Source organism: Spermophilus citellus (assembly GCF_964194105.1).
Source record: "Spermophilus citellus genome assembly, chromosome: 12".
NCBI lineage: Eukaryota > Metazoa > Chordata > Mammalia > Rodentia > Sciuridae > Spermophilus > Spermophilus citellus.
The window spans coordinates 127009234-127032140 of NC_138198.1; the positions used below are offsets into that span (position 1 = coordinate 127009234).

Sequence of the window (22907 nt, forward strand, 5' to 3'; positions counted from 1 at the left end):
TTGGTTGAGGGTCCTGCTTCAGATGCAGCCATGTCTGGGTTCCCCTCATGATGGGCTGCAGAAGGGGTGGACAGCAGGGCATGGAGGGAGGAACAGTTTACCCCCTGAACAACTCCTCCACCTCCAGATACTCAAAGAACAGCTTCTAAATCAAATTTAAAAACAGCTGCTCTTCTGATGATTTAAGTGGTGTCCTGAGTGTTTGCCTTGGGTGCACACAGGGCCTGGGTGGGCTGGGACTTTGCCCAGGCAGGACCCTGGGAGACAAGGCTGCTGCACTCCCAGGAGGAGGTGTGCTTTGCCTGTGCCCTCACGTGAGGAGCATCCAGGAGGTTTGGCGATGTTGGCAGTGTCTGTGAATGTTTGCAACATCATGTGACAAGGCCAGTTCAGGTGTCTACAAACTCCTGTGGCCCGAGCCCCCTGTGATTGCCATGCAGGACCTCGTTAATCCTGCCACAGGTTGAGATGTGTCCTCTGTAAGCCAACTAGACATACAACCTGGAGTTGTTTCTATCATCAGAAGATCATTTTAACTATAATCCATCAGGATACATTTTGAAAACTGGCCTCTGACAAAGGATTGGATGATAATGCAATGCCTGCTTTGATCTGGATAAAATTTAACTTGCCTTAATAATCTTTTTCAATTCCCATCAATGTTTCCCTGAGAGTGTTCTGTCTACTGTGAGTGTTGTTGAAACATAAAACAGAATTCACTGAGGCTGACATTTCCCTCTCTGCTCAACTGGGCAAAGAAGCATCTCATTTGTTGCATTAAAAATATTAAAAATGGTTTCAATATGCATTTCCCTGATTGCTAGAGATATTGAACATTTTTAGTGTATTTATTGGCCAATTATATTTCTTCTGTTTAGTTATTTCACCCACTTATTAATTGAGTTATTTGGATTTTTTTGGTGTCAAGTTTTTTGAGTTCATCTCACTCTCGTCAGAATGGCAATTTTAAAGAATACAAATGATAATAAATGCTGAGAAGGATATGGAGGGAAAGGCACACTCATCCATTGTTGGTGGGACTGTAAATTAGTGCAACCACTCTGGAAAGCAGTATGCAGATTTCTCAAAAAACTATGAATGGAACCACCAGATGATCCAGCTATTCCATTTCTTGGTATAGATCCAAAAGATCTCAAATCAGCACCCCTTAGGGCTGCAGCCACATCAACATTTATAGCAGCACAATTCAGAATGTCCAGCTATGGAACCTACTGAGGTGCCCTTCAACAGAAAAACAATGGGGGGGTTACTTGGCCATAGAGAAGAATGAAATTATGGGATTTTGGGGTAAATGGATGGAACTGAAGACTATCATGCTAAGTGAAATAAGCCAGACTCAGAAAGTCAAAGGTTGAAGGTTTTCTCTGATTTTCAGAGAAGCTACCAAACCCATGGGGGGTGGGGAGGGGGACAGAAAGAGAGACAAGGAAAGGGGGGTGGATTCCATCAAAGTAGAAGAAAGATCAATGAACTAGATGAAGAGGATGGAGGGGGAGGGAGAGGGGACGGGAGAAGGGAGGAACAGCAGAATCAATCTGACCTGACTGTCCTAAGTACCCACAGGAATATCCCACAGTGAATCTCACCTCACCTACATCCACACTGACTTTTAAATAAATGCAGAAACTAAAAGTAAATAGCAGAAAGCTCAGTAGAGCAAAGGTAAGGGAGCAGGGGGAGGGAAGGGGGAGGAACTGGGAGGGACCAAATTGGGACACATTATATGCTTCTATAATGGTGTCAAAATGATTATATATATATATATATATATAATATAATGTTATGTGAAACTAAAAAACACCAAATATGTAAATAAACAAACAAACAAATAAATAACTACAATAATTAAGGATGGGGCTGTAGCTCAGTGGCAGAGCCTTGCCAAGCATGAGCAAGGCCCTTGGATTCAATCCCCAGCACCACCACACTACAACAATTAAGTACTGATACACAGTGTTTTTATTGTATTATATAAAAAATCAAAACAAGCCTGAACTTCGGCATGGATTGTTTAAGAGCCACTGTCCCACACGGAATTCTCCAGGCAGGGAGGGAAAGTGCATGTAATCAGGTAGCCATCCTAAGAGGAAGGAGATAAAGTGGCCCCTTGCAGCAAGAAAACCACGGTTGTGTTGGGTAATCAACCCTGCACAGTCTCCAGGGCAAACAAAAGCATTCATTTCCATTTTGGTTGAAATGAAAACTGCCTTTCCCTCCCTGGCAGCTTGGTTGCCTGGCCAGGGGGCCCTGAGCCCCTGAGGAGGGGCTGCAAGATTCCCAGAAGGAGCTCAGTCTCAGGCCCCAAGGGCGCAGGTGGAAAAGCCCCTCCTGCCTCCCCCGTCTCGACCTGCCCTCCTGGGTCCCTTCCCAGGTGAAAACCTGCCCAGCAGAGAAGCAGCGGCAACAGGGCAGGGGCAGGGGTCTCACCCAGCACCAGGCCCAGCCTGTGAGAATCTGCCAACTTGGGTCTCAGCACACTTCTGCCACAAGAGAGACGGAGATGCTGCTGACAAGAAGTGCCAAGTGGGTCCTCAGGCACAGGACTGGGGGGCTGGTCCTCCTGTGTGACAGCTGGCATCATCCCATACACTGCGGGGGGGTGGGGGTAGGAAGCGCAGGTCACTGTGGCCTCCGCATGAGTCTCCAGGACCTCAGAATCCAGGGCTGGTGGGGCTTCCGAGATCCCAGTTCCTTGTGTGACATCAGTGTGAGCTGTGCCGACAAGGTACACAGAGACGCGCCCCAGAGGACCTGGAGAAGGCAGGCTCCCTCGTGTAGATCAGGAAGGGGTTGGGGGTCAGGAACAAAGAGATTGTTGGAAATTTTCCAATTTATGCATTTTTGAAACTTCAGATTTTGTCCTTTTCCTTTGTAAACCCCGACATCCCCTCCTCATGCCTTCCGGGCCGCGTCTTTCTCTGCTCCGCTTCCACGTGACGCGTGGTTCTGGTGGTTCACTGGGGACACACAGGTCCCAGCTCAGAGTGGAAGTGAAGTCCCTGTGGCTCCCCGTGGCTTTCACCCTCCCAGGAAGCAAGCGGAGTGGTCTGCTTCCTATGGCTTCTGTCCACTGCAGGAAAGCGCCACTCGGAAGAGCACATCCCACCAAAGAAGGCTCTGGTGCCTGTGGCGTGGTCCCCTCAGTCACAGGAGGAGCGGGTCTCCCCCTACCCACAGTCAGTGCCCACCCCAGCACCTGGTCCACTTAAATTCTCTTGGGTGACAAGACAACACTGTGTTCAGCAAACTCCCTGCTTCTAGGAAAACTTCCCCAGAGGACAGGCTGGAGAAACCAGCCCCCCACGCCCACATGTCCACCTGCTCACACTCCTCTGCTGACATGCACATGCACACTCATGCATGCACTCGTGCCTGCGGTCACACCCATTCATGTGCACGTGTTCACACACACAGACTCCCTCGGGTGCACACGCTCACACCTGTAGGTGAACACTGGTGCAGGTGCACACTCATATTCATGTGTGCACACAGAGGCATACTCAAACTCCACCACAGAGCAGTCACCTGTGCACAGCCATGCACGCTCACACACACTCACACAGATGCAAACACACACACACACATTAACATGCTTGCCTGCACACAGTCATGTGTACACACATTCATACTGCTCTTCATGAACACATAAGCACATGCTGGTATATACATACATGTCCACACACCTGTGCACACCCATGCTCACTTGCATACTCACCTGTGTGCACACACTTGTGGTAATGGTTTAAAGGGAAGAGCAATTAGATCTTTTTTTCTCTGATGACTGGACACAGTGCTTTCTACAGAATGTTACACATGGGGCTTGGGTTTTCTGAGAGTCCCCCCAAAGGAAAATGCCCTGTGCCCCCTCTGTCGTTTCAGGGTGTGACAGAGGGGTCAGGACCAACAAAAATCATCAAGCTGGGGTGGAGCATGGGGACACTTGTCCCAGCAGCTGAAGTGAAACTCAACAGCACCGGCAACTGCACAGGTCAGACTTCACGGTACCTTAGAGACAATCCATTTGCATAGTGAACATGTCTCATCATTAGAGCAACTGCACAAGAAGTCACTCCAGGTCACTTCTCTGCCCTGCGCATGCTGAAGGCCTGAGTGTCTACTTCTCTGCCTCCTGCAGCTCCTTCAGCAGGGCTTGAAGGAGCCTGCGAAGCTTCCAGAACACGCTGGGGGCTGCTCTCCAGTTCCCAATGGAGACTTCTGGATCCGTGCATTCCTGTACAGCCTGCTGTAATTGCCGCCGGAGCCGGAAGGAGACAGCAGAACTCTTGAGAGTGGAGGGGAACCAGTGGCGAAATATTTTGTCACAGATTACCTGGGGAAAGAAGGGTGCGCAGTTAATTCAGGGCGGCAAGTCATCGTTCAAAGCTTCCCAAGTCCCCAGTTGGTTCTCCAGCGGACCTTGGCTCTGCTCCTTCAGGGAGGCCACTGGACTCTTGGGAGGTGGGGGGCTTTCCCTTCTGCAGCCAAGACCACTCTGCACCCAGAAAAGCCCCACCTCAGAGAGCGGGAGCCTGGCTCCCTGTGCAGAGGGAAGTCCATCCCCAGCCTGGAGCAGCGGAGAGGTTCTGGGTGATGCTTCGTAGAGGACTGAACACATTTCCAAAGAGAAAGTGAGTAGAAGTCACCAACAGGGACAGTTCTTAGGAGTCAGTGGCTCTGTGGGTCTCAGCCAGCCGCCCTGCCCTGTCCCCACTCCACATGGGCTGTCCTGTCCACAAGTGGGTCAGAGCAGCAATGATAACCACCCCAACGGGGCGTCCTGAGGGCCAGATGGAGCACAGCGGAAGGCAGTACAGACACGTGCACTGTTCCACGCAGCCTCAGAGCAAGGAAAAAATTAAGTTACTCTATAATGGTCTTTAATTCTAAAAGGCTATGAAATTCACTGATGCCCAAGAGATCTTGAAATTCTCAGTTCGAACGTGATCTGCTTACAGCTTTCACAGCCCTTCCGTGGAGCCCTGGCCTGGACGCTGCACAGTTAACAGTGCTTTATCTCCCACATCACCCTTGGTGTTGGGATCATTCAGCAAATGCCTCCGTTTTATTGTTTTGCTATTTCATAGAAGAAAAGTAATTTAACTTTCATTTTCCAGACCCTATAAAGGCAAGGATTACTTTTTTAAAAAGACAACTTTATTTCTTTTTTGAATCAAGAACACATTTTCATGTGCAGACTTTAAAGTGTCCTGAAGAATACACCATGATCTCAGTCTCCAACCAGCCCGGATTCTGGGCTCCCCTGAGAGGTGACTCCTATTCAAGCACCCTAGACAGAATCTAAGCCTGTAAACACATTGGCCCCATTTTCTTTTATGTTTGCACAAATGCTACTCTGGGCAATATGGCAAGTTTGCATGCAGGGATTTGTTGGGAGCGTTCATGGGGACACATCTCTAGGGAACTGAGGAAGACCTACATAGTTGTCCTTTATGGGGGCAAAGGGACTCAGCTTTGTACCTGTGCCCCCTTCTCCCACACTGACCAATTGCTAGATGCTGCTGCCAGGAAGCAGGCACAACCCTGGTAAAGAAGTTCTGTGGATTTCCTGGTTGAGGGGTTGCATGATCTCTGGGAGCCAGGGATAATTTTCCATCCATGCTCTACCATTCTGGTCTGTGAGGAGAATTGCAAGTATTTTTGCTTTGCTTATAGTTTTGGTGATTTTGTGGCTTCTTTGCCCATGGGGATTTTTTTAAACAGAGCTAAATTTGTGCACTGTTCTTCCTTTGGCTTCTGAGCTGTGCTCTATACTTACAAAGGCTTTCCCTGCACTAGAGTAATATTACATTCTCCAAGGATGTTCTTTCCTGGTACTTTAAGGATTTCACTTTTTACAAGTAAGTATTTGGACCATCTGGAATTTAGTTCGGCATAAGGAATGAAACGTGGAGTTAACTGGGCCACTTGTTGGGCTGCCACTTTACCAGTCATTACACAACCCAGCTCCCACACGGGGCTGCACCCCCTTCACCACACACTAAATGCCCACTTATCAGTAAGCCTATTTGTGAACATTTTTATTCTATTCCATTTATTTGTCAATCAATTTATGTATGGCTAGAATTTTTGTGTGAAATTTAAGTTAGAAAAGTAGAAAAATTGCAAGATGAAGAAAAATTGTAACCCTACCATTCAGAAATAATTATTTTTGACAGCTTGGTATCTATCTTTTCAATAATATCCTATTTCGAAAAATATCCTATTCATAGTTTAAATGTTGATTTGTAGTCTCTATTTTTTTTAACTTAACACTTCAATTATCTCATATCCTTAAAGAATGTGCAATCTCACTTCTAGGACTTTATTCTAAAGCAATCATCAGGTTTATGGACAAGTGAAATTGCTTAATATAAACATTTCCAACACTCACAACTCTCCAGAGAGATATAGTTTATGATCTATAACAATATAGACATTTATCTCTTTCTCTGAAGCTTCAACTGTTAATGAATAGCATTTTAATGACTATTCCCAACTGACAAAATAAATTTATTATCATCAGATTTCCATATGCATATCTTTGATGAGAAGAAATTATTTTCCATTTCTTTGGCTCTTTGGATATGGGCATTCAAATGTCTGGTATCTGCTCTTTCTCGTTGACTTCTTTGGTTCCTTGTGCCCCCTGATGAATCAGAAGGGACAGAAGCTTGGGCTCTTTATGCTGCGTAGAGAAGGCGTGTCCCTGTGCTGTGGATGGGGTGACTGGGGTGATGCTACAGTGAAGACCACCCCACTCCCCCAGCTGGATGCACCAGGTGTGGGTGCCACATTAAAGAGGTCAGGGCAGCAGGCCTCCAGGTCACATCGTTGCTGGGCCTCCTTCAGGAGGAAGCCCAGGGCGGTTCTGGAATTCCACCCTGAAGTTTGGGTCACTTTGGGGCAGAACCAGGGCCTTTATCTGACCTGGCCATAGACCACCAGATTAACAGCACGACTGTCCACCTCTCCCCAACCCATCACCCATCCCACCCTGGGATGACACCCTGCACTGTGCTCCCCTGGCGACTCTGATTTAGTGGTGAGGTGGTCCCGACACTGCCCTCTTGCAGAGGCCTCAGACCTGTGGGCCCCCATTCACCCTCATCCACCTAAGCACCTCAAGTGAGGGCTGGAAGGGACTACTTCTACCAAAAGGAGATATGATGTCCCACTGGTGGGGTACTCAACCCTGGACGTGGGGTCTCCCACCTTGAAACCCAGTTCAGCTGTCTGAAGCCCAATTGACTCCTACTTACTGCTGACCTGGACTCGGCTTCCTCCCCCCTCAACCCTGCAACCTCTGCTGTCCCAAGTCTATCCCGTGGCACTGCAGTGTCTGTCCATCCTGAGGCCTGCTTTGTACTCTTATCAGTCTCATCCTTGACAGATGGGTCTCTGGATTCTCATTCTTGGTGTGTGTGTGTGTGTTTGTGTGTGTGTGTGTGTGTGTGTTGTGTGAGGGGTTATGTGGACGAAGACACTGGACCCAGAGAACAGGTCTCCAAGCCCAAGGCTCAGGTGGAGCTTCAAGGAAGAGGAAGCCCAGCAGGTGGCTTTGCTGGGACCTCCATCCATCAGATCTCAGTGGTCACTTGCCCACCCTCCCCATGGGGTAGACAGTAAACCCCCCCCTGCCCGGCCCTTGCTGAATACCTGGGGGTACTCAGAGAGGGCAGAGGCCACCAGAGGGACTGATGGCATCCCAGCCCCCAGCAGCCCACTCACCTGCAGGTTGCTGTTGACACGTTGAGCTCCACATTTGTTCACATGCAAATCACATTTTGAAAAACAGTCAAAGAAATTGCAGTCTTCATCTCCTGTGCAATTCTGCTCAAGAATCTCCCTCATTTTAGGTTCAAAAAAGGCCATGTCCACATCAATAGCCACGACCTGCAATCAAAACAGCAGGGAGCCATCAGAGGACACCCTGCCTCGCTGCAGGAGCCTGTCTGGGCTCCTCCTTCTAGCCTCTTTGACCTCATTCAGAGCCCGCCCAGGACCTGGAGTGGCTGTCCCACACCAGGAGTTTACAACTCTTCACATGGATTATATTGCAAAGCTTCAACTGCAGAAAGAAACTTTGCCGTCACTGGTTAAAGCCGAGGATTTGGAGCCATAACTACAAGTATCACTTTTCATCTTTGAACATTTTCTCTGCTTCAAAAGTAGAATCTCTGAAATGGCTTAACAATGAATTTATTTCTATTACTTTATCAGCTTTGGTCTCTGACCTCTGTCATCCTAAATAACAAAAACAACCAGAGATTCTCCGAAGAACACAGGCATCTATTTAGGAAGAGTTAGCGTGGGAATAGCAGAGCCTCATGGTGGGAACAGGATGGCAGCAAACTTCTGCTATATTCAGGGCTGAGGCCTGGGGAAGCTTCTTAGGGCAACAACGAGGATTACTTAAGATGTTTGAAACAATATGCTGGGTCACAATGACTAATAACAATCATGGCATCAGTCTGAGGTTGACAGACAGTTGCTGGGCAGATGTCCTTGTAGAAGTGCCTTATATGTAAGGCTGCGGTGGCCTCTGTGCAAAGCTGTGCTTTTTGACAGCCTCCTCTGGTGGTTCCTGTCAGGGAGTCATGCATAGCAACCCTTCCTCCACAATCTCTGGCTTTATTTATTTTGGTGCTTTGGTTAGGGTTGACATGAGCAACTCCATTTAGATTTGACAATCCCCGCATATCTTTTACACCTTCGAGATCGGGATTTTTATCTGAGTTTTATGGCACCTTTGCTACCCACACCAATGAATTTCCAACTGGCCAGTCTGAAGAAATGTGAGGGAAAGGACAAAGTGCTCAAATTAGGATAGACACATGTGGATCCTGACTCAACAGGATCAACAGGAGGGACCCACTTCCAAGTCCCACTGTGAGCCTGAGAACCTCACAAGCCCCTGGAATTTCAGATTTATCATCCTGGCTTCAAACCAAATAGTCTTCAAAAAAAGAAGAAGAAGAACTTCTAAATTATGCAGATTTTCCTCCACCACCTGGATATAACAACAACAAAAAAAGATGAGCTTGATCTAAGAAAACCTGGAGTCTGCCCAAGTCATGCAGCTTATAGCTCCCAGGTATCAAAAAGCTATTAGGAAGCTTGATGAATCTGATGGCGTTGTGGCATTTCACAAGCCTTCACAGGTCAGTGTCAGTCAGCCCCTGGGAGAGAGCTGGCTTGCTGGTGTTCGTTTCCTCCAGCTTCCTGCAGCCACGGGAGGCACAGGCCCCGGTGCTTGCCTTTTTATTTATTTATTTATTTATCATCTTTGTTTTTCACTTAAGATTGATGCTGGAAGGCAAGAAGTTTTCTTGGGAATTATTTAGTAAAACAGAGCAGGAGGGAACATAATTTGTTTCAAAATATGTGCAGAATCATGAAAATAAAGAGCAGAGAACTTTTCCCTGTCTGAGGGCTTTGCCTAATAACTAATTCAGGCACAGCAAACAGAATTTATCATTTTAATCAATCTTTCTTATCTCATTATTCAGCCAAAATAAATGGCTAATTTCATTATTTAGCCTGGTTAATATACTAAAAATGGATGAGGGCTGTGCTAATGAATCTATCATCTTTATAACTTATCACCAGAGCGAGCTCCTCTTCCCGGAGTTTCTGGCAGCCTCCCCAGCTCCTCCTGGGCTCCAAGGTGGAATTCCAGCCCTTGGCTCCTTCTCGCTCCCGTTTCTGGTGGTTTCTGGTTTTTCATCCCAGAGAGAGCCAGGTTTACCTCCTAATTTATATTGTGCACCAAGGATGAATTACAGCTCTTGAAAGCTCGACCCTACACACCTAAAATAAGAACAGTAACCACACAAACACAGAAACCTGTGTGATGTTTCTTGACATCAAGAGAACCGTGGAGCCCTTCCTGCATGAAATTACTGAAGGTGCATTGCTATCTTCAGATTTCCTCGGGCATCAGAATAGAAAGATCAGTGAGGATTATTTCATTCTCCGCTGCATGGAATTGTTTCATAGTCTATTCTCCGTTATCATTCTCTACAGCAGGAAGACACAGTTTGCTCAAAAGGTGCCCTTGCCTGCCACAGTCTGGGTCACCAAGCCCTGACCTAGTTGTTCATTTGCAACCACTGGATAAATTCTCCATACCTGCAGAGGGTTGGGCCTGCAGGTGGGGGGAGACTTGGAATCCTGGATTCTTGGCACCCCTCCCACCACAGGGCAGCAGGGCAGCTGGGGCTCAAAGGCAGGAGCCACCCACTGGGACCTAGAGCACCCAGATCTCAAACTTGAGCACAGCCAGAGCCAGCTGGAAGGAGGTGTTCCTACAGCGCAGGCTGCTGAGTCCCACCCCAGAGTTTAAGATCCGGCCTATGTGGATTCAGTAGGGGTGCAGTCTGAGAATTTGAATTTCTAAAAAAGTTCTTAGGTGATGTGGGGTCTGCTGGTTTTCACTTAGACAAAATCCAGGTAAGACAGCTGACGTGTAGTTTGGTGTCTCAAGGAGGGTCCTGGGCTTGTGAAGGGATTCACCCTTTCCCTCCCCTCCCCACCCCACCTGCCCCAGAGCCAGCTCAGAGGGACGGCTCTGGGGAGCACAGTCAGGGATGGTGAGGAGCAGGTCAGGATTTCACTGAGCAGAGCTCTCAGGACCACCAAGTGCAAGACGCCGGAGGCACAATTTAGGTGGCTGCATGAACCAGGAACTGGGGCATCAGCACGCAGACCCATAAACACCCAGGGCGCCCCCTCCACACAGAGGATCCCCAGCCCCAGCCCCTCCATGAAGCCGGGTTCCTCCCAGGTCCCTGGAGCCCGCGGCGCCCACAGTTCCACTCACTGACACTCAGGCACACTTGCTGGATGAGTCGTGGGAACTGGCCCCTGTGGGAATGGGGAGCCCAGAGCACTGCGGGTGGGGCTGAGGGCCCTGAGCTCCCTGCCCTGGAGGCTCCCAGAGCCTTCTGGAACCTGCCAGAACCTTCCAGCTCAGTCCCTTTCACACCTGCTTGTTGCCCGCCCCCCAGGGCAGTGAGAACAGGTCAGATGCTCCAGTGCCCTTCAGGGACAAGTCCCTCAGGTAGACCAGGGATTTGTGCTGCAGGCAGATTCTGTTTTCCAGATGGCAAGCTGCTTTAAGAAGGCTATGTCACTCCTGTGCCACCTGCCCTCAAAGTCATGGCCAGCAGCAGTGGCACCTCCTCTTTGTCCCTTTATGTCCTGACCAGAATAAGAGCCTTACTCCATCATGAGCCAGTCCCACGGGAGCCCGCTCACCCTGATGATCAGTGTGTGCAGTGCAGGAACACCAGCTTGTACAGGAGCAGGGACCAGAGCGCAGCTCCCCAACACCTATTTAATGCCACCACATCACAGGCAGTCTTGTCACCACTTCCTGTTGAGGGACCAAGTACCGTCAGGGCAGACAATGAGGCCAGTGTTAGGGGAAGCAGCTACCCTGACACATTGTGTGGGCCCAGTGCGGGGACAGGGGTATCTCGTAATAGAGCACTGAGTCCCTCTGGCCCCTTCTCTGCCTCCAGGGTCCTACAGCTGCCCAGCACTTGACCCGGGCACCAGACTCCTCCTGCCCTGCTGGCAGTCTTAAACACAGACTGGAAACTAACTAGAACCTCTCCAGAAGAGAAGTACTGAGAGGTCACACGCTGCTGCAGCGCACGGCAGTTTGGGCACCATGTGCCCAGGCCAGGCCACTGGGTGAGTGGGCCAGGCCACTGTGCGCACAGCCACATGGCCCTCTGCAGCTCCTCCTCTGCAGGAGGGCTGGCCTAGGTCCTCTCCTCCCCCCAGACCCGCAGACCCGCAGCGCAGCTCACTCCACAAACACCCTCCCCTGGCCCACTCACTGTGAAGTCACTCCTGATGGCAAAGTTTTCGGGCTTGACGTCACAGAGGTGAAGACGGTGGGAGAAGTCATGGTCGAAATGGCTCACCATGTCCAGGAAGCTGAGCGCGATATGGCTGATGGCCTGTGCCTGGGCCTGGCCGCCCCGGGGAGCAGCCTGGCCCAGAGGGAAGAGAGCGCTGTGCTGGGGGCTGCCAGCGGCCAGGTACTCCACCGCGTAGAAGTGGCCACAGGAGCCCAGCACAGGCAGGACATGGCGACTCAGGCCCTGCAGCAGGCTGAGGTGCACGTACTCCTCCTGCTGGAGCAGGGACCACGCGCTGGCCAGCTGCCGCCGCCAGCCTGGACCCCAGCGGCCAGGCCACAGGGGCCCCATGCTGCTGTTGGGCAGCTCCAGGCCCAGGGTGTTCTTGACTTCCCCAGCCAGCACCAGAAGGAGCTCCGCCTCTGGGACCCCCTGGCCCCTCTGCCCAGCCTCCTCCTCCTGCAGCAGGCCCAGCGGCGGGAAGCTGGAGAAGGCCTCCCTCTTGGACTTGAGCACCACGGGCCTCCCCCGCCACTGGGCCTGCAGCACCCTCTTGCCACGCTCGTAGTACAGGCAGCGCTGGTACAGCAGCTCCCCAGCCACACACAGGTCCTCGCAGAGGTCGCCCACCAGCCAGCCGCCCCGGTAGTCCTGGCACTGGAAGGAAAGGAAGAGTGGGTCACCACAGGGTCGGGGCGGGGGGAGTACAGGCTGGTCCTCACTCAGGGGCTCCTGATCCAGCTGTGGAGAGAAGCCCCCAGAGGTGAACCGCAGGCCTCTGCATCCGTGGGTTCTGTGGCCAACCACCCATCAAAAATATTTCTTTAAATCTACATCTGTACTGAACATGTACAGATCTTTTCTTGTCATTGATTCCTAAACAGCATAGTACATTGCTCACGTGGTGTTTGCATGGCTCTAGGGAGCACAAGCGACCTAGAGATGATCTGGAGCACACAGAGGATGTGGGTAGTTACGTGCAAATACTTCACCACTTTATATAAAGAACTGGAGCACCCCCAGGTTGGGTTTTGTATCCATGGGAGTCTTGGAAACAGCCCCCTGTGGATCCCCAGGACAACTCATTCTGGGAGGGAAGAGAATCTCCTCGTGATTACATCACTCAGTCGGGCCAAGGACCAGTCTTTAGAACAGGAGGTCTGGAGGCCAGAAGCTGTCTTCTGTGGCCCAGCTGCTTGGGAAAACCGAGTCAGATGAAAGCTCTGGCCCAGGCCAGTGGATCTCAACTCCAGCTGCATGTGAAGCTCCCCCACAGAGCATTAGACACTCCCACCCAAGAGCTGTTAACCCAGATGGGCACCAGGTCCTCGCCTGCTCCCAGGGCCAACCACGGGACTGCCCGTTCCAGCAGGGACACACCTTGAGCTTGCTGCTCTCAACATGAACTGACGTGGCCTACGAGGCTAGCAGCTGTAGGGTTGCAGATGCTTAGAGGAGAAAACCAGGAGGACACAGGAGTTAGAAGAGGTCTTGTGGCTGGTGGGCTAGAGGAATGGCCCCTCTGGGTCACTTGCTGGGTGCGTAGGGAGTACTGAGTTCCAGCAGTGCTGAGGAAGCCCACCCAGCACCCTCGGATGGGGACTTTAAGATAGTGCCAATGGGGGACCCAACATCCTTCCCCACCACCCACAAATTCCCTAAGAGGACTGTCCAGCCAAACAATCCTGGGAGAGGAAGGAAAGAAGAGAGGGATACAGAGCAGAAAGAAAGAGAGGATTGTGATTCTTTCCTTTTCATCTTTTTCAGGAAATGTAAATCTTCAGACCCATTTTTATTACAGGTTGAGCATATTTTCTAATCCCACCTGTTTCTCCCACACAGGAATCTGCCTCCCACACCACAAATATAGCCTCTCTTCCCCAGAACTTCTACAGCACGTGACCAGTCGCCTTCTTCCCTACAAGGTCATAAAACAAGTATAAAATCCTAAAGTAATTTTCCACCCCACGTTGTTGGTTATAAAACACCTTGAAGGACCAGCTGTGGACACTGTGCAGCATGGAACACAGGACAAAGCACTGGCCCAAGAGCCAGAAACCTGGCTCCTCCCCAGTTTTGCTGCTATGCCCTGAGCACATCGCCTTGCTGTATCACAGGGCCCTGCCTCCTGGCACAGGTAGGACAGCAAGTTCAGAGCGGGTGTGGCAGTTAAAAAATATGGGCGGATAGAGGCCGGGAGATGGCCCTCCAGCAGCACTTGCAGCTAAGTGTCTATTTAACTACTTTCCAAAGACTAACTGGCTGTCTCCTGTTAGCTTTATTAACCTCAAGTAGATTATGAGATGCTCCTTGAAGTTGAAAAATGAACTTTCAGTGCCTGGACACATACACAGTTCCAAAATCAAACAATTGCAAACTACAAGTTTTCCTGACTCATTTGGCCTCATGTAGTATCCAAATCAGACTGAAAAAAAAATGAGAGGCTATTTATAGTCTGCATGTATTTGATTCAGTGTGAATCTGCATATATTTTGCTGCAAGATTATTAATTTGATTACTGGTGCTTCCCATATGCAAAATAAAATGCATGTGTGCTATATGATCTCCCTAATACCCAAAAAGGTTTGAATTCCAAAACACACCTGACCCCAAAGTGTTAGATAATGGATCACCGTTGTTCAAACCACATAGTAACAAGTAATCCTCCCCAGTGCTTGTAAGCACTGAATTTCCAGCACTGTTGGGTCACTGCCCCAACAATAGCCCAGAGCACAGACACCTGGCTTCCTACTGAGAGTGCCCTGCCAGCTGTGAGGCTCTACATCTCTGCATACCCTAAAGGACGGGGCACATTTGCCAAAGACAATGTGACAAAGGATAATGCTCTCCAGCAGAGAGCCACAGCCAGACCCTCCAGCCAGTGAAGGAGGCCCATCACCTATGGCTGGAACTTCGTCTTTGACACCCACGAGGAAGCTGTACTAATACACACACCCAGAAAAACAGTTCTAAACACCCTTGAAATCATATGCATTCTTCTTGGAACGTTGCAGAATCTTGGTAAAATGCCTGTTTTTAATGTTGGTACCTCTTTCTAAGGCAACTTGTCATGAAATGACCATGGAAAGGATGAGACCCTTGGTGTCAGCCACGTTGCCTATAATTGCTTCCATATTGTCCTTGTGAGAAACCACGCGTCCCAGAGACCACAGGAGGTGGGCACCTTAGAAGATGGGAACCACAGACACTGGGCAGGCTATTGATTTTACTTGTGTTTTCTTTTTTCCTACTTTATCTGGTGTTTTCAGTATAATAAACAATTTTAAATTTCCTTTTTTTTTTTTAAAGAGAAAGTGAGAGAGAGAGAGAGAGAGAGAGAGAATTTTTAATATTTATTTTTTAGTTCTCGGCGGACACAACATCTTTGTTGGTATGTGGTGCTGAGGATCGAACCCGGGCCGCACGCATGCCAGGCGAGCGTGCTACCGCTTGAGCCACATCCCCAGCCCTAAATTTCCTTTTAAATAAGAAACAACAATAAAAAAAAAAAAAAGGCTGGGCATGGTGGCACACGCCTGGGATCCCAGTGACTAAGGCAGGGGATCACAAGTGCCAGGTCAGCCCCAGCACCTTAGCAAGGCCCTAAGCAACTTAGTGAGACTGCCTCAAAATAAAAATGAAAAGGGGCAGGGGATGTGCTCAGTGACTAAGTGCCCCTGGGTTCAATCCCCAGCACCAAAAACAAATAAAGGATGATTTCCAAACATGGTTTGATTCAATTTCATAAACATGTTTCCAGTGTCTCTAGATTTATAATTTAGCCAAAGGTGCTTTTGTGTGAAGTACGGAACAGAATTGAAAAAGACAGTCAAGTGGGCAGCAGGAGCCCGGTGGGGGCAACGGGGACAGGTGACCCGTGCTGGGAGGAGGGGAGGGAAAGCCTAGGAGGCTGGCAGCTGACCGCCAGGACCCTCGCGCTTCTGATCTGAGCTGCAGCCACCTTTGCCAGGAGCCATGAATGACCGCTGGGGGCCCAGAAGCCAGCTGGATACTGACACAATTGGGAAAGGCCACGGGCTTTCAGCCCCACCTTGCCACCTGCAAACCACCAACACCATCTTCCATAGTTAACCAGCTGATGGTGAGCATTCAAGGGTCATCCTCCACCTGCAGCCACCCGTCAGCTCACAGAAGTGACTGCCCTGGATGCTCTTGAACGGCACTAAAAGGTGAAATGTCCAAGACGGTGAGGCTTAGCTCTAGGGCAGGCTGGGTTGGCCCCCAGAGTTCCCCGCACAGGCTATGTGCTGGTTTGTATGCCGTACAATGAGGACGACTGTGTTTGTCCCAGGAAGCCTGACAGGCCAAACAAGGTGAAGACGCACATTCCTCAGGACAGTGGCCTCAGCAATGAGAGCTCCCTTTCCACCCTCCCACCCCTGGCTATGAAAGGTGGGGTCAGGAGGCTCCTTCCTGGAGGAGATGCATCTGAGCTTAATTTGAACAGACAAAGCAGAACTCTGCCCAGAGACAATGAGGGTGAATGTAGATCAGGCCCAGGAAACAGGATGCAGAGGCCCAGTCCAAGCTTCAAAGTAGCACCTAGTGTTCAGAGAACCAGAAGGAACCAGCAGAGGAGAGAGCCAACTTAAAGATGTGTACTCAAACTTTGCCCCGTGAACTCAGAAGGCAATGCCAGACAGGAGCTGCTGGACATTTGAACAGTGGTTTGACCATTGGATTTGGCATCAGCCTGTGAGTTTTTAAGAGGAACATTAATCTTGGCTGCTTTTCTGGAGGTCAGCACATTGGCCTATCAGTGCAGGGTCCACATGGCTGGCTCCTTGCTGGGATACAGAGTATCAGAAAGGGCAAGAAGTGGAGGTGGGTGATCAAAGCCTGGCCTGGCCCTGCCAGTTACCACGGTGAGACCCTGGGTTTCTGCCCTAACTTTTCAGTGCCCCAGTTACCTTGTTTGCCATGATAGATCATTTACATTAAAACACAGACACACACAGTTTTCACAGAGCTGCCGTTTGCCATTATCCTTTATGATGCATTTTGGTATCTCGGTTTTGCCCTTCTTATACAGACTGTGAGGCTGTGGCTGGTTACCAGCGCTTCAGTAAGTGCCTAAGGTTTCTTGGCATGCCTGTGCCCGCTGGCCACAATTAAAGCTTCATCCAGCAATTTAAAAGACAGTAAGTTTAACACACAAATAGCAAGTTTGAAAGGGAAAGCTCTCATCATGTGAGAGACAAGAGTTGGATTAGCTCATTAGCAGCATATCCTGTTGAATTAGAAATTTTTTAACTCATTTAAAGTGGTTTGTTCAGGGCTACTTAAGTGGTAATACACTTGCCTAGCATGCACAAGGCCTTGGGCTTTATCCACAGCGTCCCCCTCCCCAACACACACACATAGGGGTTTACTTATTTTTAAAGTCAGACTTTATCAGACATTTTTCTGCTGATGGGGAACTCCTAACTGCCAGCTTGAAAACAGGTACATTTCTGTAACCAAATTTGTGCATACAAAATCCACAGGTGTCATATTTTTAAATAAATCGGGGGAAAAAAGGCCTCATTGTCTCTGGCTCTGGCATTATTTAAGTTAATGAAGTTCACAGAGGATTTGAGTTTCTCATAGACATGTACAAACACACAAATGCCCATTTCCATGGGGCAGCCCCAGCTCCTGTTGGAAGTGTTCTTTGTGGTTGTTGCTTAGTGTCTTTGCATTTTGTATCATGGTTCTCAGGCAAAAACAAAACCTGTCCACTCTAATCTAGGAAACGACTAGCAGGCTCTCAGAGGTCATACTGAAGGGCTGTTTTCTTTTATGTGCTTGGTTTTGTAAGAAGTATTCAGTTCCGGTGTGGTTAGCCACATTCATTTTTCATGAGGGTACTGCTTCCTCAAGCCGCCACGATGCGCATTGCACAATCTCAGCCGATAGCTGGTCCACTGTGCAGTCCCTCTCCATATTAAAAACATGGCCAAGCACTCAAGGAAAGAGCCAGTTACTGTTATGAAATCTTCCTGGGTATGGGTCCTGGCTTCTGGGTCCCATGGGGGCCACCAAGAAAGATAAGCCTGCCCTGTTAAAAATGAATCCCTAACAAAGGCACAAAATTAAATCACATCAAAAACTAACCAGCCACAAGGCAGTTAAGCCTCCTGATAACAAGTCTCTGGGGATAGTTTTGAAGTGCTTTGAAAACGACATCCTCTGGAAAAGCTGAGTATCCGCTAAGTAACAGCTTAGGGTTTTTTCTGTTGTTGTCTTGGTTTTGTGGGTATCAGAGATTGAACTCAGGGACCCTCGACCACTGAGCCAAACCCCCAGCCCTATTTTATATTTTATTTAGAGACAGGGTCTCACTGAGTTGCTCAGTGCCTCACTTTTGCTGAGGTTGGCTTTGAACTTTGGATCCTCCTGCCTCAGGCTCCCAAGCCACTGGGATTACAGGTGTGTGCCACCACGCCCAGCACAGTTTAGGGTTTAATCACAGGAGAAGCCACGCACTGTCTCAGGGTTTCTACTGTGGGACTGCACAGGGCCACACCCTGGCTCCTCAACACAATGGTAAAGAAGGACAAAGTTACTTTACCTCCCTGCAGCTCTGTTTTGCCCTCTGAAAAAGGGGGCTACTACAAAGCAAGATGATTAAAAATGAAATAATACATGCACAAATCCTCTGCACAGTGCCTGCCATAGAGCACATCCGCAGTGCCGGCAGCAGGCATCTTCAGGCTCTGAGGAAGTGCTCTGCCTGCAGCAGCAGCCAGGCACCAAACTGAGCAAGCAGAGTCAAATTCCCCTCAGCCTGGCTGAGCTTCCTTGTGCAACTGGACTACGGTATAAGCTGAAAAGCCACAGAAAGAGGAGCACTTAGTGTGACTGAAAAAATCCAAAGCTCCAAGACCCAGGCTATGAATCCTTTCAAACAACTCAAGTTGGCTCTTCTAGGGACTCCTGTCCCCAGAGTGTGGTGCTCCCCCAGGAGGTAGGCTGGGGGCATGGGGGAGCCTATAGGTCTCCGACCCCATCCCCTAACTTCATCATCTGGTGGCAGTATCTGCAGGCAGCTTCTCCTAGGCCAGCAATGCCACCTGCCCTGCTGGGCCTGGGAACAGGAGTCGGGGATTCACTACCACTCCTGGCTCTGCCAGAGGCTCCCTTTGGCTTGGCTGGCAAAGTTGATTCTTCTGTGCTCCGGTACTCAGAGTGAAAGCTAATGAGAGTCTGGAGGCCAATCAGGAAAATAACAACTCGTTTTATTATGTAGGATGAAAGCCAGGCAGAATGAAAAGTGCCGGGGGAGCCGGGACACAGAGGCTCAATTCAGCTGGAGTCCTCAGAAGCCACAATGCCACCCTCTGCTTGGCAGCCCAGCCCAGCCCCGTCTGGGCTGTGGAAATGGGGGTCATATTTAAGCCTGTCCTAGTTTAGAGTGTCCTGGACAGAAGTTGAGTCAGAGCTCTGGGTAGGTCTCACACCAGCAAATGCAGAACAGCAGAAAGAGATGTGGCAGTAATAAAGGGGGAGAGAGAGCTTCTGAGCGAGTGTGAGGAAGAGCAAACTCACACAGGACGATTCACGGCTCCCAACACATCAGTTCACCTGAGACACCCTCAGACAAACCTGGGGAAGACAGATGTGTCACTGAATCCTTCTTTTGGCAATGGTTAAGATTGAGAGCCTTTACAGGCAGAATCACTCTCTTCAGTGGTATGTCAGACTAGAAAATGATTCCACATGGCTGCCATTGAAGATGTATTGGCAAACTTCTCAACAGAATTGGTTTTAATTTTGGACCTGGAATGCTGGGAAAGTTATGATTAGCAATTACTTAAATTATCACAGGCTATTTAATTTCCATTAGGCCTTTCCCCTCTTGGCCAAAGATAAATAAATGAAAAACTGTGTTTGTTTTTATGTTAATCTAGAATATTATCATATTAAATTTATAAATAGGTCTTGCATCTTAGTCAAAGTATTAATTTTTGTTTACCTTAGTCAATCCGTTCCCCAAAAGTAAAGGGGGGGGGAGAAATCTTTATAACTGAGAGGAATTTTTACTTCAGTTACTGAAAAAACCATACAGCTCTTGAAACTTAAAACTTGATCGAAATTCTGTGCAACAGTGGGGGGAATGGATGGAGAGTCTAGGATGTGTCTCACCAAAAAACCATCAACTCCTCACAGATTCCCATTCAATTAGGGAACATGATTTGTATTAGATCTTTATTTTTTCCAATCTCATTTTTTAAATTATTTATTTTAAAAACCTTTATGCTGCCATGGTTTGAAAATCTGCAATCCCAAAACCCCACCCATATGTAAGCAATTGGACTGAACAGTTCCCATGTGTTGGGGATTTCTTAAATAAATCACCTTTCAAATCAAATGTGTAGATGATCACTATTTTAGGAAATAAACAATCGCTTAAGAAATCAAGCAACATAGTTGCTGAGGTCTTCTTTTTTTATTTCCTTGGGGCGGAGTGTCTGTCTACCTGTATTCCAGTCTCTGCTGCACATAATCTTCCGCAGCCAGGGACAAGAGCAGCTCTTGTTTGGAATCCAGGAAGGCCAGCATTTCGTTTGGGGGCACAAGGCCCAGGGCACAGAGCAGTTTGCAGAAGCCAAGTGTGTCTCTCTGCCTAACTGCCCAGGCCAGCCAAAGAGCTGTTCGGTGTGTGCCTGCAAGCCCTCCACTGCGTTAGGAGACTGCAGTGGAGGACCAGGACAGGGCCCCTCAAGGCACCAAGCCTGCTCGCTGCGCGCTGCGCTCATCCGCAAGCGCTCTGCCTGGGTTCCCACGGGCCCGACCATGTAGAGCCTTGGCTTTGAGGCGCAGAGGCGGGGCCCTACCAGGCAAGTTGTGCGCCCAACTAGGCAAGTTGCAGGTAGCAAGTTATCCCAGGGTGGACTCAAAAAAGGGCGACTGGCCTAGGGACACCGGAGGACCCGAGGGACAGACGCGCGGTCCCCTACTAGCACCGAACCCCAAGCCAGCCCACTCCCCGATCCCGGCCGCCTGACACGGGTCGCGGGCACCAGAAACCAGGAACCGACCCGCAAACTTTCTTCGGGAGCTTAGGCTCAGAAGTGGCGGCGGGTAGTCATGCAGGGACGCTGTCTTGGGACAAAGGAGCGATTTTGACGAAAAGGGGAGGGCTATTCCCCGCGCCCCCATGGAGGACTCCCAGGCTGAGACCCCGGCCGTGAACCTCGGCTTTCCACGCAGGTGGCGGGGCCCCCTCCCCCGGGCGGGAGCCACCGCAGCCCTCGGCCCCGGGGCGGGGTGGGCGCAGCCTTGCCGCAGCCTCCAGTGGCCCGAGGAGGTGTCGGAGGCCCCCACCCCGGACGCGCGGCGCGGGGCAGTGCGGCGGCGGGACCTACCAGCGCGGCCAGGATGCGCCGGCTCCTCTCGTCGGTGCAGCGCTCGGAGAAGACGCCCGGGTGCGCGCGGAGCAGCAGCGCGGCCGCCAGCACCCAGCCCGCGGTCCACGCGGCGAAGGCGAGGAGCGCGCACCGCCCGCACCGCCCGCACCGCGCACACCGCCCGCACCGCGCGCCCGCCGCCCGCGCCATGGCCAGGCCGGCCCGGCCCGCCGCCGCCAGAGCCCCGCGCCCCGCGCTCGCGTTGCAGCTCCAGGACCCGCCGGGCGGGGGGGCCGGGGGAGGGGCAGCGCGGGGAGGAGGGGAGGGCGCGCACCGAGCCCCGCGGGCGGGTCCGCTCGCAGCTCCCGGGGGACGCGCCAGGCGCCCCTCTCCACTCGGCCCCCGCCCGCAGCCACGTCCCACTTTCCCCCGAAGACCAGTCCCTCACTCAAACGGAATCCGCGTGGATTCGCCCCCGACCGCCAGCTCCGCTGCCTACGCCCCAGCTCTGAGCCGCGGGAGCGCCCGGGTCCCACCTGGACCCCTGGCTCCCCGGTGGGCTGCTATTCTTTTCGATCCCCTCCCTCTCCACCGACTCCGACCTCAACTTGGGCTTCCTCCGGGTATAGTTGGGGGTCGGGACCGTCAGGGAATGTCTGGGACAACCTGGTGCGCCCTTTCCCACCCGCCCAGGATCAAACAGCCGCCTCCCACCCAGGCAGCCCAAGGCTCCCGGCGTCTTTCTCCACGTAAAGAGGACACACTGATTTCCGCTTATGGGGCGAGGAGAAAGTGCTCAGCAATGTGCCTACATCTGCATGTTTGTAAAATCTGGAGGAGCATGCTTCGATTATCAAATCCCAGTCTTTATTAAGCAGGGGGGCGTCGGGGCTCCATCCTTTTCCCTACACACACACACACACACACACACACACACACACACACACGGAGCGGGGTGCTTCTCCTGCTCCCCAGACCTTTCTCCAAGTAAAAAGCGAGTCCGCTATGGGTGGCGCTCACCCCTGGCACTGTCACAGCTGAAGGTCCCGGAAAGCATCCGCCCCTCTGGCCCAGGCATTCACGGAACCAAAGCCTATTCAGCGCTGGTTATGTGCCAGCCCCATCCCTATGAGCCTTCCTCCTTCCCTGTGCCCGAATTTCTCAGAATACATTCCGAGCTTAGACATAATAGAATTACACAAACCCAGATCTCGCGTTCTGTAATTGCCTCAGGAACAGGCTTTCCAACCTAGTCTATTCTGCAGCTGGTGGTTTAACTTCTTCTTATGGCTGGCTCCTTGGTACAAGTCCCCAGGAACTGGAAAATATCAAGTCAACAAATGCTTGGATCTAAGGAACACTTTGAATACAGCACAAATAAGTATTTCCTTAATGGGACAGCCCCTGGGGATGTGAGTACCACTCAATCACTTCAGTCCTGTGAGACTGGTTCTCTAGCCTCTGTCCATCTCTAAGACACACCCAACCAGAAGCACCAGGAGTTTCATAGCTGAAAACTTTCTTCTCCTACAGTTGCAGGACTCAGAAAGCATCACAGGGTGCTTCAGCATCTGGGATAGCAGTGTGCAGTGGCTGCCCTCTTCCACGATTTCATTTGGTGTGGGAGGAAGGAATAGGAAGGAGACTGAGATGAAGAAGT

At 50.5% G+C, this 22907-nt stretch overlaps 1 protein-coding gene across 1 annotated transcript; it reads right to left on the bottom strand.

Moving 5' to 3' along the window:
• Positions 1 to 2943: 2943 nt before the first annotated feature.
• DIPK1C (divergent protein kinase domain 1C) lies at positions 2944 to 21501 on the bottom strand. The gene is made up of 4 exons (XM_081263293.1): positions 21266 to 21501; positions 11871 to 12551; positions 7750 to 7914; positions 2944 to 4351 (listed from the first exon to the last, which is right to left on the bottom strand). Exons 1-4 carry the CDS (start codon positions 21455 to 21457, stop codon positions 4136 to 4138), a joined length of 1254 nt encoding a protein of 417 aa, XP_081119419.1. The 5' UTR covers positions 21458 to 21501; the 3' UTR covers positions 2944 to 4135.
• Positions 21502 to 22907: the final 1406 nt, after the last annotated feature.